This window comes from Acomys russatus, chromosome 24 (genome assembly GCF_903995435.1).
Source record: "Acomys russatus chromosome 24, mAcoRus1.1, whole genome shotgun sequence".
Taxonomy (NCBI): Eukaryota; Metazoa; Chordata; class Mammalia; order Rodentia; family Muridae; genus Acomys; species Acomys russatus.
Genome location: NC_067160.1, coordinates 20,949,460 through 20,971,853, shown reverse-complemented (window position 1 = coordinate 20,971,853; position 22,394 = coordinate 20,949,460). Strand labels below are relative to the sequence as shown.

At 39.6% G+C, this 22,394-nt stretch overlaps 2 protein-coding genes across 3 annotated transcripts in view; both read left to right on the top strand.

Moving 5' to 3' along the window:
* The window catches only part of LOC127207724 (sodium channel protein type 2 subunit alpha-like), a 43,592-nt gene extending 30,804 nt beyond the window's left edge, over positions 1–12,788 (top strand). Inside the window, exons 1-3 of one of the 2 annotated variants that reach the window (XM_051167157.1) lie at positions 9,543–9,690; positions 11,438–11,756; positions 12,621–12,788. In XM_051167157.1, the coding sequence (XP_051023114.1) occupies positions 11,490–11,756; positions 12,621–12,773 (420 nt within the window). In that variant the 5' untranslated portion in view covers positions 9,543–9,690; positions 11,438–11,489 and the 3' untranslated portion in view covers positions 12,774–12,788. Of the gene's footprint in view, positions 1–9,542; positions 9,691–11,437; positions 11,757–12,620 lie in introns of those variants that run through there. The other variant, XM_051167156.1, reaches the window with a different exon arrangement.
* Positions 12,789–22,372: 9,584 nt separating this feature from the next.
* The window catches only part of Scn2a (sodium voltage-gated channel alpha subunit 2), a 72,713-nt gene continuing 72,691 nt past the window's right edge, over positions 22,373–22,394 (top strand). Inside the window, 1 exon segment of the mRNA XM_051167151.1 lies at positions 22,373–22,394. This exon segment is cut by the window's right edge and continues 119 nt beyond it. The gene's annotated coding sequence lies outside the window, so the exon portion shown is untranslated.

The following is a 22,394-nucleotide window of genomic DNA, read 5'->3' as shown; positions in this document are numbered from 1 at the left end:
TCAGATAACTTCTAAAGTAGAGGCGATTTGGGGACTTTGTAAGAGAGCTTAGAGCAAATCCAAGGAAATATTTCTTCAAATGCAGCTGTTGGGCCCTGATAGACAGTCCACCTTACTTAACTGCAATGCTTAGTGCTTCTGATTGATTACCAGTGGGCTTCATTTTCCACTAACAACAGCAATTAGAAGGAAAGGTTGCAGTTGTACTTTGTGTTTTCAAATCAAGGTGGATACTATCACTTGTAAGGACCAATGGCCTTTGATCTATTTTAGGGTAATGAGTAATTTTTTTTCCAGTCAATATTAAGCTTCCATCTGCCCACAGAATTACACCTGGCTGTTGCACCCCAAATTCCCTTATGAAGTGTTGATAGCAGTGTTTCTGAGATCTCTTGCTATTTGATTATTCCTTTGAGTGTTCGTTGTGTGCAAGTTATTGAGTTATATACTGGAAGAGCTACAAGGCAGAAGTTAGCTCCCTTCTCAGTTCTGTAACTTGAGTATGACTGAAGAGATATCAGGCATGGAAAGGAGAGCTAAGATAACTTTTAAAAAGAGAATAAAGTCGAGGTTTAATTACACTTAAACATCTAAATTTTGGAACAGCTTAAGGTACTTATGGATTCTTTGCTTGTCTGGTTGGTTGGCTTCTTTTGAGATAGACTCTGTAGCCCAAACTGGCCAGAGACTCAATGTGTAACCCAAACCAGCCTTGATCTTGTGACAATTTTCCTATCTCAGCCTTCCAAGTGCTGAGATGAAAAGCATAGGCCACCTCCCCCTGTGCATAGTCTTGTTTTAAAATAGATTCCACTAGAGCTGGATATAAAGTGGATGGAGGAGGAACAGACCGGTGGATGGTGACCAACTGCTTACTCTGCAGTACTGGTAACTGATATTATGTTTCTACGCTTGGTGTTCCAAGGAAGAAGAGAGGAGATAGGTGGGGATGATGTCACACATCCGGTTGACATAATGCGATGGAGCAGTGTAAAGAAGTGTGAGATAGGAAGGTTGACACCATAAACTCGAGCACAAGAGATGGCGCTTCTAAAAGAAATAGGAAAAATAATCTGCTTTGATGAAAATATATGTCTATGTCTGCTGAGCACTCAGAGCATTATAGAACTTGTACCCTAGAAGGTACCCATTACAGCTACTTATCTATGTACTTGGTTCCCACTAGAGGCTAAAGATGGTCATAAGACTAGGTGATGTAGAAACAAAAGAAAAAATAAACAATCCTCTTCTCATTTTGACGTCACATTGCTCTACTCAATCCAGGACCACCATGATCCTTTCTATTTCTTCCTGTGATCTCCTGCCTTTCTACAGGACAATGGTTTTGTGAATGCTGCAGCTGTGTCTCTTTTCAGTGGACCGCCTTTTGATTATTTGAATTTCTGCTCTTACTCCATCGGGATGCTGAAAGTACCTGAGGGTTTCTATTTCTTACATAGTTAACAAGTGACTGACTATGACAGTTTCCTGAACGGTTCTAGCAGGGTTTGTAAGTCCCACGTTTGGTTGGCTTCCTCTTCATCCAGCCCTGCAACTCCATGTCATACCTTACTGTCTCATCTCTGGGAGACTTTCTTAACCCAGCTCAGTATCTGTTTCTGGAGTAATTGATTTTAGATGTGAACTTTGCAATAGAATTGACAGAGACAGATACTATAAGCAATTCAACTACATATATAATAGTAACAGATGAAAGAATAGAAGGAAATAAGGAAGAAGATGCTGTCGTAATGTACACTTGAATGTGTACAGAAGGTTTGCAATTTTAGACAGTATGGTTGGAGAAAAATAACTCAAGGAAAATTTAAGCAAAGATTATGACATATGAGGAAAGCAAGCAAGTGATTCTGTGTGTGTGTGCGTACGCGCACAGGCACACACAGGGAAAAAGAAAAGCAGCTTATGTGAATAAACTGAGGTCATGTCTTGAGTACTTGAGAGCAGTGACCATGTAGGACAGTACAGGGAAAGGGAAAAAAAAAAGATCAGAGAAGATGATAATGATAGTGGGTAGACCAGCACAGGTTCTATACCTACTTTGGTTTTCCCTAAGAAAGTGGAATTTCACTTCAGAAGTTTTAGCAAACAATGACTCCATTTGTCTTGCATTTTAAAGTAAGCTGGCTTCTACACTCATGAGGCAAAGAATAAATCAGAGAGAAGAGTTGGCTGAGAGATCTATCAGGGCTGGATTGGCAGGGAGTCTTACAGACCTCCATGTCACAATCCATACCCCTGTCCCTGGTATCCCAAACTGTTCAGCCTCCTTGTTCTCACTTTTTCCTGATGATTACTGTCACCCTCCATGGAGAACACCAAGTTGCAGATAGGATGAAATTTACATTCTGGCACTAACTTTGGTGGGACTCTAGGGAGGGGAGGTGCACAATTGTAGGCCAAGGTGTGCAAATTTAACTTTTATTCACCTGATGGTGATTGTTGTGTTGGAGGCTTAGTGACTCAGTTGGCTAACCAAGGTCTAGCCCTGAAAGCTTCTAGCCTCCATATAATCTAATCTTAGGTCTAGAATGCTTTCAGCCTCTGAGACTTACTGTCGAAGAAGTTCATCCTTTCTAACCTTTCTGAACTCTGGATGGTCTATCTTTCCTCTCTGTTCTCCTGAAAGTTGGTCATATCCTATTCTGTCAAATCTTTCTCTGACTGATCACTCTGTCCACCTCTCAGTTGGCCATCCACCATGGGTACTTCCTTCTACAAACTAACTTTACCTTTCTTGCTTAGGATTAAAGGTATGTACTAAGAGGTGTGTCTGTATTACAGCCAGAGGGATTAAAAGTGCGTACTAAGGGCATGTTTGTATTCTAGCCAGAGTAGCCACGTTACTGGGTTAAAATCCCTGTACAAAGATGCAATCAAGAGGGTACTCCAATGCCAAGGCAAGCAAGACACATCAGGTGTGCTCAGAGGTAGAGGCTGCAATCTACTAGAGGGGCCATTCTACCACAACAGTAGTTAGAGGACAGGCCACACAGGGAGAGTAAATTGAATTCTTTGAGAGACAAAGGATACACAAGCCGGTGTGAAACATAGGATCCTGTGTAGCTCAATCCTTGCTCTGTATCTTCATCCTTTAATTACTTTAGCCTTAAACAGCAAATACAAACCAGAAGATCAAGAGAGATCATATGCCTGTGTGTGTGTGTGTGTGTGTGTGTGTGTGTGTGTGTGTGTGTATGTGTGTACACATGTAGGAGTTGCTATCACCTCTGTGTGCATTTATGGAAGTCAGGAATAAACTTTAGGCATCTTCCTCTATCGCCCTCTACTTTATTTTGGAGAGCAGGGTCTCTCAGTGAGCCTGGATCATTGAATTTTTGCTGGATTGCCTCTCTTCCACATCTTCTAAATACACTGATCTCAGCCTCCCAATGTTCGGTTTACAGAAGGTACCACAATGACCCACTTTTACGTGGGTTCTGAGACTCTGAACCCAGCACTTTACTCACTAATGTATCTCTCTAGCCTGGAATATCTCCCTTTATAATTTACTTTTTCAGGAAAATTGTGCATAAAGTGATAATTTTACAAATTGGCTTGTATTTCTCTGAGTTCATCAGATAAACAACTGATAAATAGTTCTGTTAAATAAAAACAAAATATATGAAAAATATAAAAATAATAAAAATGAATGCTTAGCTTTAATAAAACACAGCCATATAATGTGAACACAAAGAACTGAAAATAAATTTGTTTGATATCAGAATACATCTAGTATTAAGAAGAAAAAAATGACAATTTTTCTAGTGGTACATACTGTACTTTGGTTTTTCCTATTGTATTATACTCTCTTCCCAACCTAGCACAGAAAACATGAAAGTCTGCTTGTCCAGAACTTTCCCCCCTCTGGGGGGAAATTGTTAGTTACAGCAATGGGCTGGATTAAGGCTGAATAAAGAGAAGGAAAGCACAAAACCTCAGCAGGAAACCACTAAACAGCACAGGACAGGCTCAAGCCTCACGACTGACTAAAGACCTTAAGAAAAAAAAAAAAAAAAAACTTCAAATAAGATTTAACAAATGTTATCTAAGTTTGTGCATATATTATTCAAATATACTGAAGAAATCTAAGTCACTGTTTTAAAAGATGACTTAAAAGGCACTATGAGAAATCCATGTTTCTCAGACTTTCTTAACCTTCTTCACCCTGGCAAGCCAAAGTCTCTAGGATTGTAAGTTATCCCAAGCTATTAATTATAAATTACTGCATGATTACATCCTTATCTACAGAAAGTAATAACAGTTCTTTTCTTGCTGTGTATTTATCTTTACAGTACTTGTATTGTGTAAGTCAACCCTCATGCAATAGTTATTACACAGCTTCGCTTTTTATAACTGTCGGTTTATGTAAGTAATAAGGTATCATCTATATTTATATTATTATACATAGCAACATAGCTTAATTTACATTTTATTGAATCTTTGTTCTTTTGTATGTGTGCGTTTGTGTGTTTATATGCATATAGATAACGTCTGTGTGTGTGCAGATGCACATGTTGTGTGCAGATTCATGTGCACTTGTGTGTGGAGAGAAGAGGAGGACTTTGGCTGTTGAGCCCCAAGTGCCTTTCATTTTGTGTTCTTTCTGAGACCTGGTCTCTGAATGACCCGGAGCTTGATTAATAAGCTCTGCTGGCTTTCCAGGAAGCCCTGCCTTTACCTTCCCAGCAGGGAGATAGCAAGCAAGCAGTACTGTGCCTAGACCATCTCACCAGCCTTTCATGTCCTTCTTCTTTTTTCTTTTTCTTTTTTTTTTAAATAATTTAGAAACTCAAATAAAAGAAATCATTGAAAGAGAAGCAATATAGCATTGACACCAGAATTTAAAAATACAATGTCTAATGTTTTTCTTCTTTCTCTAAGTTCTTCATATATTATGTCTCCAGTTTTTATGAGCCTTTCAAAAATAATGTGTTGCCTTTAAAGTTATTACAAAGTCTTCTGCATGAACAATGATACAAATGAATATAGTTTTAAATCTTCAGGCAACTGAGTATATATTCTGATATTGATATTATGACTTGCCAAATATTCAGGCATTGAAATTTGACTGCTAATATATTACTAAAGTACATATTTATATTAATATAGCACTTATCATACTAATCAAAATTCTGTTTTTTAAAGATTTGTTTTATCTTTATTTGTGTGCGTATGTGCATTATTGCATTGTTGTTGTTGTTTCTTATTACACTTGAGTTGGTGAGGTTGGCAGTCTAGACTTTGTGTAAGACCTATCACAAAAAGAACCTCTAGAAGTTGCCACTCACTATGGAACTCAGAGCTAAAGAATACAGTTTAACTCTAAGCTGATGACATCAGTGGAGGTCCTGACTCATCCTATACTTAAAGTTAGCTTTAGAAAATAAACTACAAACCAACAAATTCCTTTCTTTTCTTTTTTTCTTTTTTAAATTTCTTTTTGCTACAACCAGTTTGAGTCACTTTTTCGGTGAGTAAAATACTATTTCTGGCTAGCTTTTCCCCTTCTTCATTTCAAAACATATAATCTCTACGAAAAACAAGACCAGAGATTCACCAATCTGTACCTTGGTAGATTAAGCTGCTTCTCAATGAGGTTACACAATGCCTGGTTTAAGAAGGTGCACCATCCATCAGGGTGGAGAAGGTGTGATGGCAGGAGGTGGCAGGAGCAAGAGGCAACAGGGGACACGGCGACTGCAGTCAGAAAGCAGAAAAATCTGCTTCTTAACTGGCTTTCTCCTTTGTTTATTTGTTTGATTGATTGGTTGGTTGGTTTTTTCCATTCTGTTCAATCTTGGACTCTACCCCATGGAACAGGACCTGCAGTACCTAATATGCCTTCTCCTTGGTTTGAACCTCCCTGGAAACACCCTCCAAAAACATGCCCAAAAGTGTGTCTCCTCTGTGGTTCCAAATGCAGTCAATCAAGTTGCCAATAAAGACAAGCTTGTACCACTATCTAATCTTCCTTCCTTCCTTCCTCCTTCTTTCTTTCTTTCTTTCTTTCTTTCTTTCTTTCTTTCTTTCTTTCTTTCTTTCTTCATGATTTGTTCATTTAACATCCCAATTGCAACCCACTCCTTCCTTGCCTCTTAGTCCCACCCTCCCACCCACTTCCACTATACTCCACCCCCAGGTACCAACCCACCCTGGCACATCAAGTCCCATCAGGACTAAGTGCTTCCTCTTTCACTGAGGCAAGACAAGGGCGATCTGCTAGGGAAATGGGATCCAAAGGGAGGCAACAGAGTCCAAGACAGAGACAGCCCCTGCTTCAATTGTTAGGGGACCCACTTAAGGACCAAGCAACCCATCACTTCATTTGTGTAGGGAATGTAGGACCGGTCCATGCATGTTCTTTGGTTGGTAGTTCAGTCTCTGTGATTCCCCCCAAGGGCCTGGGATAGTTGGCTATGTAGGTCTTTCTTCTTGTGGTGTCCTTGACCCTTCCAGCTCCCTCAATCCTTCCCCCCAACACTTCCACACGAACCTTGAGTTCTGCCTAGGGTTTGGCTGTGAGCGTCTGCATTTGTTTCTATTTTCAGCTGGATGAAGCCTCTTAGATGACAGATATGCTAGCTTCCTGTCTGCAGGATAGCAGAATATCATTAATAGTGTCAAGGGTTGGCCCTCTCCCATGGGATGGGTCTCAAATTGGGCCAGTCATTGGTTGGGCATTCCCTTGATCTCTGTTCCATCTTTTATCTTTGCACATCTTGTGGGCAGGGCAAATTTTGGGTTGAGGGTTTTGTGGATGGGTTGATGTTCCCCTCCCTCCACCGGATGTCCTGCCTGGATACAGGATGTGGCCACTCCAGTCTCAGCCAGTCCCTTGCTGCTTAGAGTCTCTGCTATGGTCACCCCCATCCCAGGTCTCCAGCTTGTTCCTGAAATGCCCCAAAACCGATATCCCTTCTTGATCCCAGCCCCGTCACTCCCCATCCCTGCACTCCCCATACCTGGTCCCCTCATTGCCTTTCCCCCCTTTTCTCACCCAGCTGCCCCCTCCCTCTCCACTTCTGATGTCTATTTTATTTCCCTTTCTTAGTGGGATGCAAACATCCCCCCTTGAATCCTTCTTGTTACTTAGCCTCTCTGGGTCTGTGGGCTGTTGCATGGTTATCCTGTACTTTATGGATAATAACTTCTTATAAGTGAGTATATACCATGTGTGTCTTTCTGGGTCTAGGTTACCTTATTCAGGACAATCTTTTCTAGTTCCATCCATTTGCCTACAAATTTCATGATGTCCTTGTTTTTTTAATAGCTGAGTAGTATTCCATTGTGTAAATGTACCACCATTTCTTTATCCAGAAATTGAGGGACATCTGGGTTGTTTCCAGTTTCTGGCTCTGCTGCCTGGGTCCTCAGAAGGCAGGAGATATCTGGGTGAGGGTCTAACCTCCCACTCACTGATTTGTAGCTAATGTTTACTTTTGGCTTATGTTGCTTGAGTGTTTCTTTTCAGGACTGTGTAAAGGTTACAGATTTTTGTTGTCAGTCTTTGAGTCTGAATTGTGTTTATGTAACATCAGGAGACACTTTCCCATCTCAGTATGCCTATTCTCTTTTCAACAACAAGTCAGAAAATGGTTATTTGATAGAGTTCTGGGGAAAAGGGATAGAACAGCATTCATGTATCCCAGTGACTGGCACACAATAGTAGGTCATCCTTTCTTATTATGTTATTAGTATTGAGAACAAGCAAAATAAACTTTTTCTAAGTACTTCCATTTTGTTTTCAGATTCCAGTTAATCATGCAGAAAATCTAAGTTCAAGGTTCTGAGCCCTAGAGGAGCTGGGGACTTCTCAATATTTGAACAGCTTCTATTGTGAAGAAACAATTGTATGAGTTCAGACATCTCAAGGACAACTAGTAAGAAGTCAGTTATCTGAGTCCAGCCATTTCAAAAACAATTTCTCTATCTTGCTGACAGGGTCAACTAAGTTCATGTTTTCAGGTCCGGGAACATACTCCTATCCCAATTGATGGAAAGTCCCTTGCTCAACCTCTTACGTCAGAATTTGATTGGACAATGCTACAGCACACCCCACTTCCCCTTGATTTATGCTTTCATCCTTTAAATATGCTGTACAGCATCACTTCAAGGTTGCAGTTCAGCTCCTGAGTCTGTTCTGGAGCCCTAATAAATCAGCAGCAGTTTGATTACATTTTTTTCCCATCTGCATTGACCTGGTATTTGAGATATGTTGGATTTAAGCAGATCCCACAACAATTAGTTGAGAGTGCTGGCTACCGTCTAAATTACCCATCAGAAATATTTCTTTTCTGGTAGCTTTTCTTTTCTCTATGTATTTTTTTTTTCTTTTGGGCCTGTGTATGTGTATAATACAGTGATTCTCAACCTGTGGCTTGTTACCCACTTGGGGGTCTTATATCTGATATTCTGCATATCAGATATTTACATTGTGAGTCATAAGAGTAGCAAAATGGTATTTATCAAGTAGCAATGAAATAATTTTATGATTAGGGGGTCACTACAACATGAGGAACTGTATGAAAGGGTCACAGCATTAGGAGGGTTGAGAACCACTGGTATAGAGTATTTCAGAGTGTGCGTGTGCGTGTGTGTGCGTGTGTGTGTGTGTCTGTGTGTGTCTGTATGTGTGTGTGCATGTGTGTGCACACAAGCGTGTGTGTACATGTTTGTATGTTGGTGGAAAATGTATGTGGATGCATGTGCATGTGTGTAGAGGCCAGTGAATGATGCCTGGTGTCTTCCTTGACTGTTGTATGCTGTACTTATTTATCTGGGTCTCTCAGTTGGACCTGAGGGAAGTATTTTGGCAAGTCTACCCAACATGGCCTGGAGATTCACTATCTCTGCTTTTGTTAGCCCTGGGATTGCAGGTGGGCCATGGCATCAGCCTGTCCTTTTTATGAGCTGCTATGGATCCAAACTGAAGTCCCCATTTCTGTGTGGCAAGTGGTTTATCCAGAGTCATCTCTCCAGACCCTCGGTTTCTTTTTAATGACCTAGTCAGATTTTAAAAAAAAGAAAGAAAGAGAAAAAAGCTTTTTTTTTTTTTTTTCATTATTAGGTTAAACATTCTTTTGTAGAAAATTAACTTACATTGCTTACAACAGAGAGGAATGCTAAAGCTGCCTGTATCCATTAATGCAATTTCATTAATAGAATCAGTAATTTACTACAAGGGTTTAAATTTTTTAACCCTTGGCTATTTGCTTCTTTTTAACTTCTGAATTATTTATTTTGATTAAATGGCTTTCTGGCTTGGAAAATAAAAGGGATAAAAGGAAGCGTTGCCAGTCAGCAGAATGCGTCGCTGCAGCCCAACGCCTGAGTTCCTGACAGCTTGCAGACCCTCCGGGCTCCACCCCTGAACGCTTAAGGGCGCCTGCTGCGTACTCAGTGTTTTTCTAGGAAGGTGTTTTTCTTCACAGTTCCCAGCCCTCTAGTGGCAGTTATAAAAATGTCACTTTGTAGTCCCCACACAGGAAATGCCCGTTCTTACTTCAGTTACCAGAATCCTCTTACAGGAAGTTAGGTGTGGTCTTTAAAGGAGAATTTGAAAAAAAAAAAAATTTTTTTTTTTTTTTAAAGCATGATGGAATTTTAGCTGCAGTCTTCTTGCTTCCAGCCTGTCAACTCAGAACTCTGAGTGTAAAAGCTTCTGCAGGGGTAATGTGTTCCTGTTCTTAACTATGCTTGCTCTCATGAGGCTTCTCTACCTGTGCAGTAGAATCCTTGGGGGAAATCTACAGGGGACCACTTTCATTTTGAAGCTGCTGGCTGCATGTTTTAGCATGTCTGTCCCCCCTAGAACACCAGGCATGGGTACGGCAGTTTCCTCCTTTGAATTGTGAGGGCTATCTTGATGCCTGTGCCTACCGCTAGGCATGAGAGCCTCTGGGGAGGAGTGAGGAAGATGAGGGATGCTTTGGAGAGCCTGTGATGCTGACATGCTGACAGGGCATTCTGACAGCTGGTGCCTCAGAGGTTCTGGTCAACTGCATATATATATATATATATGCACAGCAACTTATGTTGTTCAGCGTTGCTTGCATTTTTATCAGGTGTGGACTGCAGAAATGAATTGGCAGCTTGTTCTTATCTTAAAAGAGGCGTCTCATATATCACAGTAGCAACTCATCTCTGTTGTGTACAGGTTTAAATGGATTTCTTTTTCTAAGAAAAAAAGAAAAAAATAGATTAAGTGATTTTTGAAGAGATGACTCTGGCATCAAAATTTTTGCTGTATTCTTTGAGTAGCACAGAAACTCCTCTAACTGGCTGAGGTCACATTTGCAGCCACAACTGTCAAGTTATCTACTTCAATAAAATATGGTTTGAACATCAGTCAAAGTCCACTTGTATGTCACCACAAAACACACGTCATAGGGACTAGGCTTAATAGAGAAACTGTGCTAGATTTACGGTTTTTTCAAGTCCAATTTCTGCAATGGATATTGGCACCACTCTGCTAGATTTTTGTGAGATGGGACTCTCACTTGGAAACATGGTATCTCTCTATGATGTTTCTTCTGGTCGTCCAAATTTGTTAATTTAAGAAGCAATTATACTAGTTGGCAGCAGGTTGCTAAGCCAGGAGGCCCAATCTCCAGACCTCTGATGTGAGTGACTTCCTGCCTGTGCTGGCAGGTGCGTGGTCCCTTCCTGTGCAGCCTGCCAGCAGTTCCAAAGACATCCTCAGCCCAGCACCTCCTGTTCCTCCTCACCTCGCCTTGCTCGTTACCTGTTTCCACAGCCTGGCCTTGCAGGAGGTCTTGAGCTCCTTCCCAGATGACACTGTTTTGAATAAACTCTTAAAGGTGCTAAATTTGGGCCAATGGAAAACTAGAAAAAGAAAATGGAGAGGGAGGGAGGAAGAGAGAGAGAGAGAGAGAGAGAGAGAGAAAGAGAGAGAGAGAGAGAGAGAGAGAGAGAGAGAGAGAGAGAGAGAGAGAGAGAGAGAGAGAGAGAGAAGCAAGATTCCGGCATAGCCCGGCTTCAACAATTTTGTGTGATTTTTCCTTCTCCTGTTTTGAATAATATATTTTCAGAAAGAATGCAGGGCGAATAAAAATGGCTCCCAAAGTATTCATACGAGTGAAACAGCAAGCATATAGCAATATACGCGGGATCTTTCTTTTGCAAGCTCTGACTAGGGTGTTTTCCCGCAAGTAGCACGATCACCTAAAACATTTCAGGAGTGGGAGAACAGATTACCTCATACACACCTACTGGATGTGAGAGAAAGCTCTCCATGCAGGCAAATGAATGCGTGGATGAGAGCTCACAGTACTGGATGCAGCTGCCTGTCTGAAGTTGTCTAGCTGTTTTTGCTTTATGCTCAGTGTCCTGTGATTGCCAGCCCTCACCTTTTATCTTAATGGTCATTGCTTTTTCCCCCCTCCTGTTTCTTTAGCACTTTCTTATGCGAGGAGCTAAACAGTGATTAAAAGAAGCAGGATGAAAAGATGGCACAATCAGTGCTGGTACCGCCAGGACCTGACAGCTTCCGCTTCTTTACCAGGGAATCCCTTGCTGCTATTGAACAACGCATTGCAGAAGAGAAAGCTAAGAGACCCAAACAGGAACGCAAGGATGAAGATGATGAAAATGGCCCAAAGCCAAATAGTGACTTGGAAGCAGGAAAATCCCTTCCTTTTATCTATGGAGACATTCCTCCAGAGATGGTGTCAGAGCCTCTGGAGGATCTGGACCCCTACTATATCAATAAGAAAGTGAGTTTTTTAGTCCACTTGTTTTTATTTTCTGTATTTCCTTAGGATGATGAAGAATGTACCTCCTTCCATCAATTAAAATATCTCTAGGATGCTGGGTAAGCCTGGTCAAGCAATGGAGCAATTACTTTAGAAGTGTCTTGAAAGCACTTGGCTGAGCCTGTGTTCTTGGGACAGGCATATACTGAAGAGGCATCCTGCAAGAGGGCAAGGGAGTAAGACAAAGCCAAATTATTTTTCTGAATACTAATTACATCATAGATTGAATGCAGATTCACCTTGATGTTATAGCATTGTGATGAAGTGAAAAGTGGACAGTGAGAGCATATGGTTTTAAGAGCAGTATCTAAGACGCTCCTTTATTGCCTGGAACTTGATCTAAGGCTTTGGATCCTTAACAGGCTTAATGATACCTTTATACCACAGACTCATTTGCCTGGGCTTCCCCCACCCCCAGAAGGAATAACACCGGAGCACATGTAAGTGCCAAAAACAAAACTTCTAGTGAAGAACATATTTGGAAAAAATCCAAAGTTCTCATGAGAAAAATTACCTAAATGAAGAAGTTACTGAAACCTCACTTTCATGCTATGTAAGAATTATAGATATAGCAGAAAATATGAGTAAAACCCTTGGCAAAGATGCCAAGGATTCCTGTGAAAATAACTTCAAAATTGTCTTTGTATTCCATACCTCCTGAAGTCCCTTATCAATTTTTGAATTGTTTGCAAGGCTAAAAAAAAAAAAAATGACTATCATCCTGTCACTTGTTGGTAATTATTACCAACAGATCTCTTACTCTCTTAAAAATATCCTTGGTGCATTCTGTAAACTCTGTCTCACATGTTGTGTTTTCTTTTTCAGACTTTTATAGTACTGAATAAAGGGAAAGCAATCTCTCGGTTCAGTGCCACCTCCGCCCTGTACATTTTAACTCCCTTCAACCCCATTAGAAAATTAGCTATTAAGATTTTGGTACATTCATATCCTTTTAGTAATGGTCATTTAAAATGGTAACTTCTTCTTTGACTAAAGTGTAAAGCAGAACATTTTCAAAATATGTGTGGCTGTCAGTATGGCTTGATGGCCCTTCCCTGACAGGACGCCTGTGTCAAGGTGGGGCAGCAGGTGGGTAAAGCACTCTTACATTCTGGGTTGTGCCCTTCTCTCTGACTCACTTCTTTCTTTTTCCCTTCTGTCCCCCTTCCCAATCATTTGCTACCTTCAAGATTTCCTTCATGTTTAACTAGTCTGCCAGGTAGCATTTCATGTTTGTGAGTTTTATAGTGCTATGTTGGAGCAGTTTCCATGCATTAATTCTACTCAGTGGTTTAATCAGTTAAAGCACAAATAAGCACAGAATCTATTGTGTTTATTTTTGAAGGTTTTTTTTTTTTTGGAGGGGGGATCGGAATTGTACAAATTTCCTTTGTTATGCTTGTGCTTGTAAACTTTGTGTTCTTGAATATTTACAAGTGTGTCTATACATACACTGGACTTTCCAAATGTTTGTCCAGGTTCTTTTCCCAATGGCATTTGTACTGACTTTCTCCCCAACTCTCTCTTTTGATTACTTGCTCCTATGTTTTATTCACAGGCATAAGTCTGCCTGTCTGTATATACTCAACTGTAATCTCTCTTCTCTTTACAGAAGAACATAATTCCTAAAGTCAGGATAGGGGAAAATTTGACAGGTAACACTGATCTGACGTAGTTATTGGGGAACAGTGATTCAATGTAGTCCTTGATGTTGAATGAGAGATTTTATTCTAGGCAAAAGCAGCAGTCTTGCTGAGAGTCAGTCCTGGAGAAGCCAAAGAAGTAAAGACCAGAGCTATGCTCGGGAGAGGAACAGACAGAAATGCATAGAAACCTCAAGATGAAGAGTTGTGTTTCAGGAACCCAAGTCAAAGTGTTAGAAACTTAGGACAAACTCTTTTGTCTTGTTTCCTTGGATTTTGGCTTTTGAGTCTGGGTATCTCTATGTAGTTCCAGTTGTTCTGAAACTCACTATGTGTAGCAGGCTGGCCTTGAACTCACAGAGATTCTCCTGCCTCTCCTTCCTGAGTGCTAGGATCAAAGAAGAGTGCCATCATGCTCAGCCCAAGACAAAATGTTAAATGTTTCACTACTTTTATTTATTCATTCCATGTGTTGTGGGTGTCTCTCTTTCTCTGTGTGTGTGCATGTATGTTTGTGCACATGTACATGCCATTGCATAATATAGAAATCAGAGGACAACTTGTGGGAGTCAGTTCTCTCTACCCAGTGCTCCTGAAAATCGAACTATGTCATCAGGTTTGTTGGCAAGTATCTTTACTCACTAAAGCATCTGTGAGTGTGAAAGCGTGTGTGTGTGTGTGTGTGTGTGTGTGTGTGTGCACGCACGCACGCACGGTGCTGTGTATAAGGTGTGAAGGTACATATGTGGAGGTCAGAGGACACCTTTGTGATGTCAGCACTCTTCTTCCACTCTTCTGTGAGTTCCAGGGATCTCGTTCATGTTGGCAGTCTTCCACAGTAAGCACTTAACTCATGCAACAGTTCACAGGCACACTGTTGTGTGCAACAGTACACAACACCCATACATACAAGACAAATTTTAAGTTAGAGGGAGTCGTGGCTTGAACTTTTGTGACATAGTCAGACAAGGACCTGGATTTGAGACTTATACCATAAATTTCACCACCAATAGCAGATGGAGAAAATGGTTTGAATTAGATAAAGTAAGGAATTCGGAAATGGGATAAGCCTGGTACAGGTTACCTGTCTCATGTCCTCTAAGTTTTCCTGGCAGTATGACAAGCTATGTGTTTAGAAATGTAGGACTATGAATGTCTTTTTTTTTTTTTTTTTTTTTTTTTTTGTACTTCTGGTGGATTCCTTTCCCCATGGCCTACATAGATATCATCAACATATTTTTCTTCAATCTTTATATCTAAAGTTTTAAATTTTACTATGCATTATCTTAAGGGGACAAAATTTCCTTACATCTGCTACAACAAGAGAACCCAGTTACATACAGAAAAGGTCTGAGTTAGCATTAGAAACAAATAATAAATTTGGCATCTGTATCCTGGTTCCCAAGTTTAATATTATTCTCCAGTATGTTTTAAACCTCTGTGTACTGTATAAATAGCTCTGTAAGTTATTCATTATATTTCAATACCATATTTAATTATGTTAATGTAGCTTATTTATGAAATCATGTCCCATCAGAGACTGAGAGAATGCGCACTGAAAGAATATGACTAAAAAGGTTAGAAAATTTGACATAGAACAGGGTGAAAAGAAGATCTGAATGGAAGAGAAAAATCAATTCTGTCCTTCCTCTGCTGGAAGAAGTAGTCGACCCTAGATAAAAGAACGACGGAGACTTTTGTTTTGAAATGTATGGAGATCATGTCTTCTATGGAGTATTTCATAAAAGCTAGCATCCTCACTTTATGAAAGTCCTTGAAAGTTACTAACCCCAGGGCACAGTTCCAGCGATGACACTCTCACTGGTAGAAAGCTCAGGAAGTTTCAAAAGTTTTGGCAGAGAATCTGGGTATTGGAGACATGGCTTCTATTAGGTGCTCTCTGGAGATTTAGATACTACTTGTTTTTGTCTTTTATTGTAAGAAGCACAGGTAGAAATAGGCCAACGGCCTTCTAAATTTAAGCCAGAGCAAATAAATCTATTAATGTATGCTAAAAATGAACTCATAATTCAATTTAAATTTTGTTCACATTTATTTATTGGTGGGAGAGAGATTTCTACATGTATGAAGGGTGTGGAAGTCAGCTGACAACAAGGGAGTCATTTCTTTCCTTCTACCATGTGAATCAAGTTTGGTGGCAAGCACTGTCACCCACTGAGCCATCTAGCCAACCTCAACATAAACTCCTGGCTCACCCAGAGCCTTTTGAACAATGCAGAATTGCAGATTTCTCCCAGGAAAGTAAATTAGACCAGTTTACTCTCCAGGTTCCTGAACTAAAATGTTTTATTTCAAACGCACCAACTTGGAGTTAGAGATACAAGATGAGAAGAGACCAGCGGGCTTATAAGAAATGCAGGTAAGCTCTTCTATCTTTTACTGCTACTGTAAGAACTGAGCGGAGACGCCACACAACAAGGTGTACGTAGCAAGACAGTTTCTACCTGGCTTTCACAGTGACTTTGTGCACTCCACTCCACACAATATAAATTCTAGGCTCGGCTCTTGGTTTTGTGATTCCCACTGCAGTACCTTTAGTGTACACTGAAATGCATGGGAACGGCCACAGGATGGTAGCTGTCTGTGACCGAGAGAATCGGAGAGCCATCAAGTTGAGATGTACGTTGCAGTAGGCCTGACAGTTTCTAGAGCAACAGAGTGTGGGCAGCAGTGTAGTAAGAGGAGCTAGAGATAGCAGTAAGTACTTAGTCTGCCCCGGGGGAAAACAAAAACAAAAACCAAAAAAACCTGGAGGTATTGCGGACTGAGCCTGCAACAGCAACTGTAGACAAACCAAGGTGCTTGTTTTTCAGCATCCCTACGTGAGACAACTGCTGGATATTAGGGGAGGAGCTAAGGAGTCAGGTGTTTATGCCGATGTGAAGTCTACAAAAGGTCAGGCTAGGGAAGAAACTGTGGGAGATGTCATTGTCCGGGTCTGTGCATATTCACTACACCGGAGTAAAGCTCTAAAGCCCTGAGACACTCTACCACTAACACCGCACTTTCCATCATCCACAAAGCCTAGGAGAGTGAAAAGTATGATGCTAAGGGCCAAAAGACAAGGTTGCAGTCCTACCTCCAAGATGTGTTTACTTAGTATGTGGTGTTGACCACATTATAGTTTTGTTTTGTTTTGTTTTGTTTTAATTTCAGTTTCTCCATTTGGAAAACTGTAGCCATAATATGTAAGTCATAATAGTGAATGCACTGTTGGCTCTGCTGATGCACACCTGTACCCTAAGTTTTCAGAGGAAGATGCACATAGCTCAGAAGTTCAAGGCTATACTCAGGTACACTGTGAGTTCAAGGCCAGACTGAGCTGCATGATATCCTGTTACAAGAAAAGCAAACAAAACGTATGGCCAAGTACCTAGCTCCAGGATGCATGAGTAGCACTTAGGAAGTACTTGGGAAAGAGTACTTAGGAGAGCTGCTGTTGGTAGGAAGGACAAGTCTAGCTGCCATGGCTACAACATCCACACAAAGAAATCTTCCCATTGCTTAAGTATTTCTAAAAGAACTCTAAATGTATTTCTACTCTGCCCCAACTTTGTACTTGGAAAGAAAGATTCATATTCCACAAGCCTTTGAAGCTTGAAATAACTAAAACACATGCAATCCCTCCCGACATTTCAGTGTTCAGATGAGAAATGAAGTTGAGAGATTTTTCAATGCTTAGTCTTTATCTAAGACCTTTTATTCCTCTCTGTCTCTCTGTGTGTCTCTCTATCTCTGTTTCTGTCTCTGTCACTTTCACTTTCTCTCAAATGGGTCTCAGTGTGTAGTCCCTGAGCCTTGCAGGTACTTCAATTACAGGTGTGAGCCAATAGGCCCAGATGTCTGAATCTACAGTGTCCATGTACGGGGCTAAAAGTTGAAACAAGTAATCTGTTCTCAGCCAAGTGATGTTGCATTTTTCTTTCAATGGAAAATAACCAGTTTTGGAGCCCAGATATAATATATTCTGGGTATTAGAAATACCCATTGCTATATTTTTAAATGTCCTTTTTACTGATTCCAATTATTATACTTATGTGATATTTATGCAGACTTTAAAAAGAATGTTTTCAAGATAAAGAATGATACAGCTCTTTAGAGAAGAGAGTGATTCAACCCAAGCCATTTCCCTTTCTCCTTCCTTTAATAATCAAAGGTTATTGTCTATATTATATATGAAGAAATAGGAGTCTTATATATATATAAGAGTAATACATATGGCGTTAATCAGTATTTTTTTCTGTCTCAGAAATAAGCTTGTATATTGAAAAAGACCTATCCTTCTGTCTCATCTCCACATTGAAGTCAGAAAACTAATAACATACATACATACATACGTACGTACATACATACATACATACATATATATATATATATATATATATATATATATATAGAGAGAGAGAGAGAGAGAGAGAGAGAGAGAGAGGTTATATGTGAGTTTCTTTTTTAATCCTCTAACTTCTCTGGATATACATAAGACTACAGCCTTTTAAAACAGAACAGTCTTCACTTCCTTGGAACAACAACAACAACAAAAAACAATCCACATTTCATATCTAAAAACCCAATTGATTAATGGTAACAAAAATAGCTGATATTTATCTCAGCAGATAATGACTAATCTTTGTTGGTTGGTTGGTTGGTTGGTTTTTCAAGACAGGGTCTCTCTAAGTAGCCTTGGCTGTCCTGGACTTGCTTTGTAGAACACGCTGGCCTTGAACTCATAGCGATCTGCCTGCCTCTGCCTCCCAAGTGCTTGGATTAAAGGTGTGCACCACCATTTCCAGCCTGACTACTCTTAAGAGAAACGTGTTGGTGCAATTATCAACATTAGTATAACAAAACTAATCTTGTTGCTACATTTTGTTACCAGTTCAGACCGAATCACATAGCTTGTGAAGCCTACATGGCTGGTAAAGATGGGGTCTGACCCTTGGGTGCTGTGCTTAAAGCTGGGCCTGTCCTAGTGGGAACAGAGGTGGGCCTGCTAATGCCCCTTGTCAAAAGCTACGCAGCTACCGTCAATATAAGCTTTAAAAGAGCTTTTCCTCACCGTAGACACATAGAAAGTATTTTAAATTTGCCAACTGGTGCATTAATATTTATCAGTAGCTCAAGCTACTTTTATTACTACTTAGTTAAAAAAACAATAAATCAAAAGACTTTTTTTTTTTCTGATATGGTATAGTATAGTCTGCTTGTATTTTATTTTATATACTCAAGCAGTTATGGAAGTACTGTTTCAAGATAAGTTGAACTTTTAAAAAATATATTTTAATTTTTCTCTTGGTCTTTATATTTAGGAAATAATGAAGGACGTGTGTATTTTGCTCCTACCTTTACCCCTTAAAAATGTGCCTTGATGTGCAGTTTTATAGTTTTCAATATGTGGCTTAACCAATATAATGTTCTTATTATTACATTTTTATGTGGTTTAAAATTTTCTGACTCCCCACTATTTCATCCAATCAATAAAATTGAGAAATTTGAAAACTAGATGACTGATGAAATAAATTGGCAATGAGTTATAAAGTTAGTAAAATTCAGAATTTTATATTTCCAAAAATATTCTCTTCCAGAAATATATGAAGCTGACTCTAGCTCTCTCTTGTTTAAAAGACAATTATGTATATTTTTGAGTTTTCATAAGTTTCTTTAATTAAAGCATATATTTCACAATTAAAATGATAACCATCCAATATAAACAACAGCTGTTTTGACCAAGCTTTATTATCTGAAAATTATGAAAAGGTAGTTATTGTTTCTATTGTTTATCTTGAAATGTATTTTATTTTGTTATATATAATTAATTTCCCTGTTGTAAATAGTGTCTTATAAGAATTACAGAGCATGGCTCAGTCCATTATGTGACATAAATTTCATGCGGTTTTGATTTTCACCTTGGTTTATTCTATATGTTCTAGCCTTTAACAGTATAGGAATGTGTACACAACGTGTATATAGACTTTGACATTAGGGAGCTATTGTAAGGTTACACATATGGACCCGGCCAGATAAAGGACTGCTGTGAATATAAAACAGTATGCACATAAGATACTCATAACATCCCATGACTTTTAAACAATTAAAATTATTAGGATGGAGATAGTACAGTAAAGAGCAAAAGAGCTGAAGAAGACATCTTAGGCTCCTGACCCTATGTAAAGACAGCATACAGTGATGGGCTATAGAGAGCAGTGGGAAGCTGCCAGAATGATTTCAGCTACATTTACAAAGTCCATTTTGGTGCAGTGTGTAGAATGCGTTAACTGTGAGAGACAGACTACTTCAGAGGAAAGCGCCATAATATGCTAATCTTATTACACATAATGGTGGTCTTGACAAACACTTGAACAATTCAATAATGTGGGAGTGGGAAAGCAATGGACTGAATCCAGACATAGACAGCAAACTTGGAGGTGTATTCTCTGCAAGTTAAATATTGACGAATAGGAAGAAAGAGAAATCCAAGGTATCTCCCAGGCTCCTGGCTAAATCATGAGACTACAGAGGTTGGAAAAGAGTTGTATTCCACTGTAGCAGAGGGATAGAAAGGCTATTAGTTCCGTTTGGGAACTCAAAATCTTTCAAAGGGCTTCGAAGGGCCAATGGGATATCTAAGTGTAGATGTCATGTGCACAACTGAGTGTGTAGCCCTAGAGCAAAGTCACACCTGGAGAGAAGAGTTTGCTATCTGTATGGATGCAGATGATACTTGCAGCTTGCTGTTGCATTCTGATAGGTTGATGAGAGCAGGAGATGAGATGGTGGCTTATATTTTGTTTATTTTTTAAAAGAAAAAACTTAAGGTGGCAAGTGGTGCAGAGACACAGTTGCTCCTGAGGCATGAATAAGCAGGCAGCTGGGGCCTCAGAGAAAGGAAAGAGGTGTGGGGGGGGATGTAAAGGGGAGGGGAAATCTTTGTTGGGCTCAGTTGAACTATATCAAAGTGGCAGATTCGTTTTAAATGAAACAACATTGAGGTTTTTTGTCTTTAGGCAGAATAGCTGGAGGGCTGAAGATGAGATGGGCTTGTAATAACTAGAAAGATAAATATCTTTTTTCAAGAACTTTGGGGAGTAGGGAAAAGAAGTAAAGCTACAAGTTGTCACTGGGGTAGAGACTCACCCTCTCCCTCAAGAAAGAAAAAATGTATGTATGCAAGTTTGTGTTGACGGGAAGAGATTAGGAGACACAAAAGGCAAGAGAAGGAAGGGCTAAGCTATTCCTATGGCATTTTGTATTCCAGAATACAGATGAGAAAACAGAAAATGGCCCCAATGTAACAGGGTAAAGTGGACAGGTCCCAACAGAGAAAGCTTTGCCAATTCAGGATGGGGAGCAGAGACTGATGTTATCATAATCTCGTGAAGGAAGAAATGAGGTCATCAACTTGCAATGGAAAGGGAGGGGGAAAGGGGATTGGAAATTGAAGGACAGTAGAGAATGTTTGGAATTGTCTTTGTGGGAGGCAGAAAGTGCAGCCAAATAGGGAACACAGAGCTGTATTTAGAACCTCTGTGGTTAGGGGGCCATGAGTTTTGAAAGTTGCCCATCTGCCATGAAATTCAGCAGCTTCTCAAGGCCCAGGCACAGAGAGGGGCTTCTACTTTCTTATACTAATGGTAAGCTGTCTTATATTTTTTCGTTTTTGTTTTGTTTTGCATTCAACAATAAAGGAAAAGTGGCTGTTTCTTCTTTAAAGTCATGTTTTCTAGATTGTGCTGCCCTCACGTGGCTGATCCACTCATTTAGAGCTGTCCTCAGCTGCACTTGAACAGCCTTAGAGTTAAGCAGGAGCCAGAGAGCATTGTTACTAAAACCCAAAATGTCAGTCAGCTATTGCTTTGACTAATGCCTGTTACAGGCAAAAGCTATTTTCTTGATTAATGTCACACTACCCATTCCCTGGCCTTGAACAGGACCTTTTGTTTCATAAAAGGTATGACATGGCTTATGACAAAAAAAGGAACAAAAAGAAATATGAATACCATTATCCCATCTCTGAGATTATTATGATCATGTGCAAATTCATAAGAAATGATGTTCTTTTTTATAATTTAACTGTGATTTATGTTAAATGCAAATATCAATCATTTCAATTATTTGACTTCTAACCCTTTTTTTAAGAAGCTATTTTTTTCTGTCTGTTTTTGGTACTCCAAAGGAATGCGAGTTGAGTATAGGCTGTGCATCCAAGGACAATGTAGGAAATAAATCAGACAATTATTATAATCAGTGTTTTCTCAGGTTTTGGGCAGTAAGGAGAACTGTTTGCTGAGTATCTGTATCAGGTATAGTGAATTACAGGATATTTAAAATAGTTTCACTAGTTTGCTATTCACAGAAGTTCTGTGATATGTTTTTTTCCTACTGTTAAAACCAAGGTGATCAATACTGAAAGAACCTAGTAAGCGAATTAACTTAGTTACAAACCCAAGACATGTCACTATCAACAGTAGCCATCTTTTCTTACCTTTCAGGATCCTTTAAACAATTATTGTCAGTTTGTCTTCCATTTAGAAAGGGATTTTGTGTACAACATTCTTCCAGGGCAACTCTTAGCATAAAGTCATTATGTGTTTCATTAATTCTTTGAATTTTTGTAATTGCACTTTTATCACCCTAGCTTATTTATAAACTGAGCTTGCAATTTTATTGTTTGGTTGAGTCTGTCATGAAGAAAATTTACATCAATAAATCATTCCCCAGGCACTCATTTCTTTGTATTTTTCTCCTCTTAATTATTACACCCTTTGCTAATCTAAAGATAGTTGGTATTTTAACATACATTTTACATGTGGAGTTGAGTACAGAAAGAAGCAGAAGAAAGTTGATGATAAAATAATGTGTAGCATAAAATAAGCACATGAGTTTTCGAGTTGGTGGGAGTGAAGACAGGTATGCATGAAAAGGGGGTTCCTCCTACTGA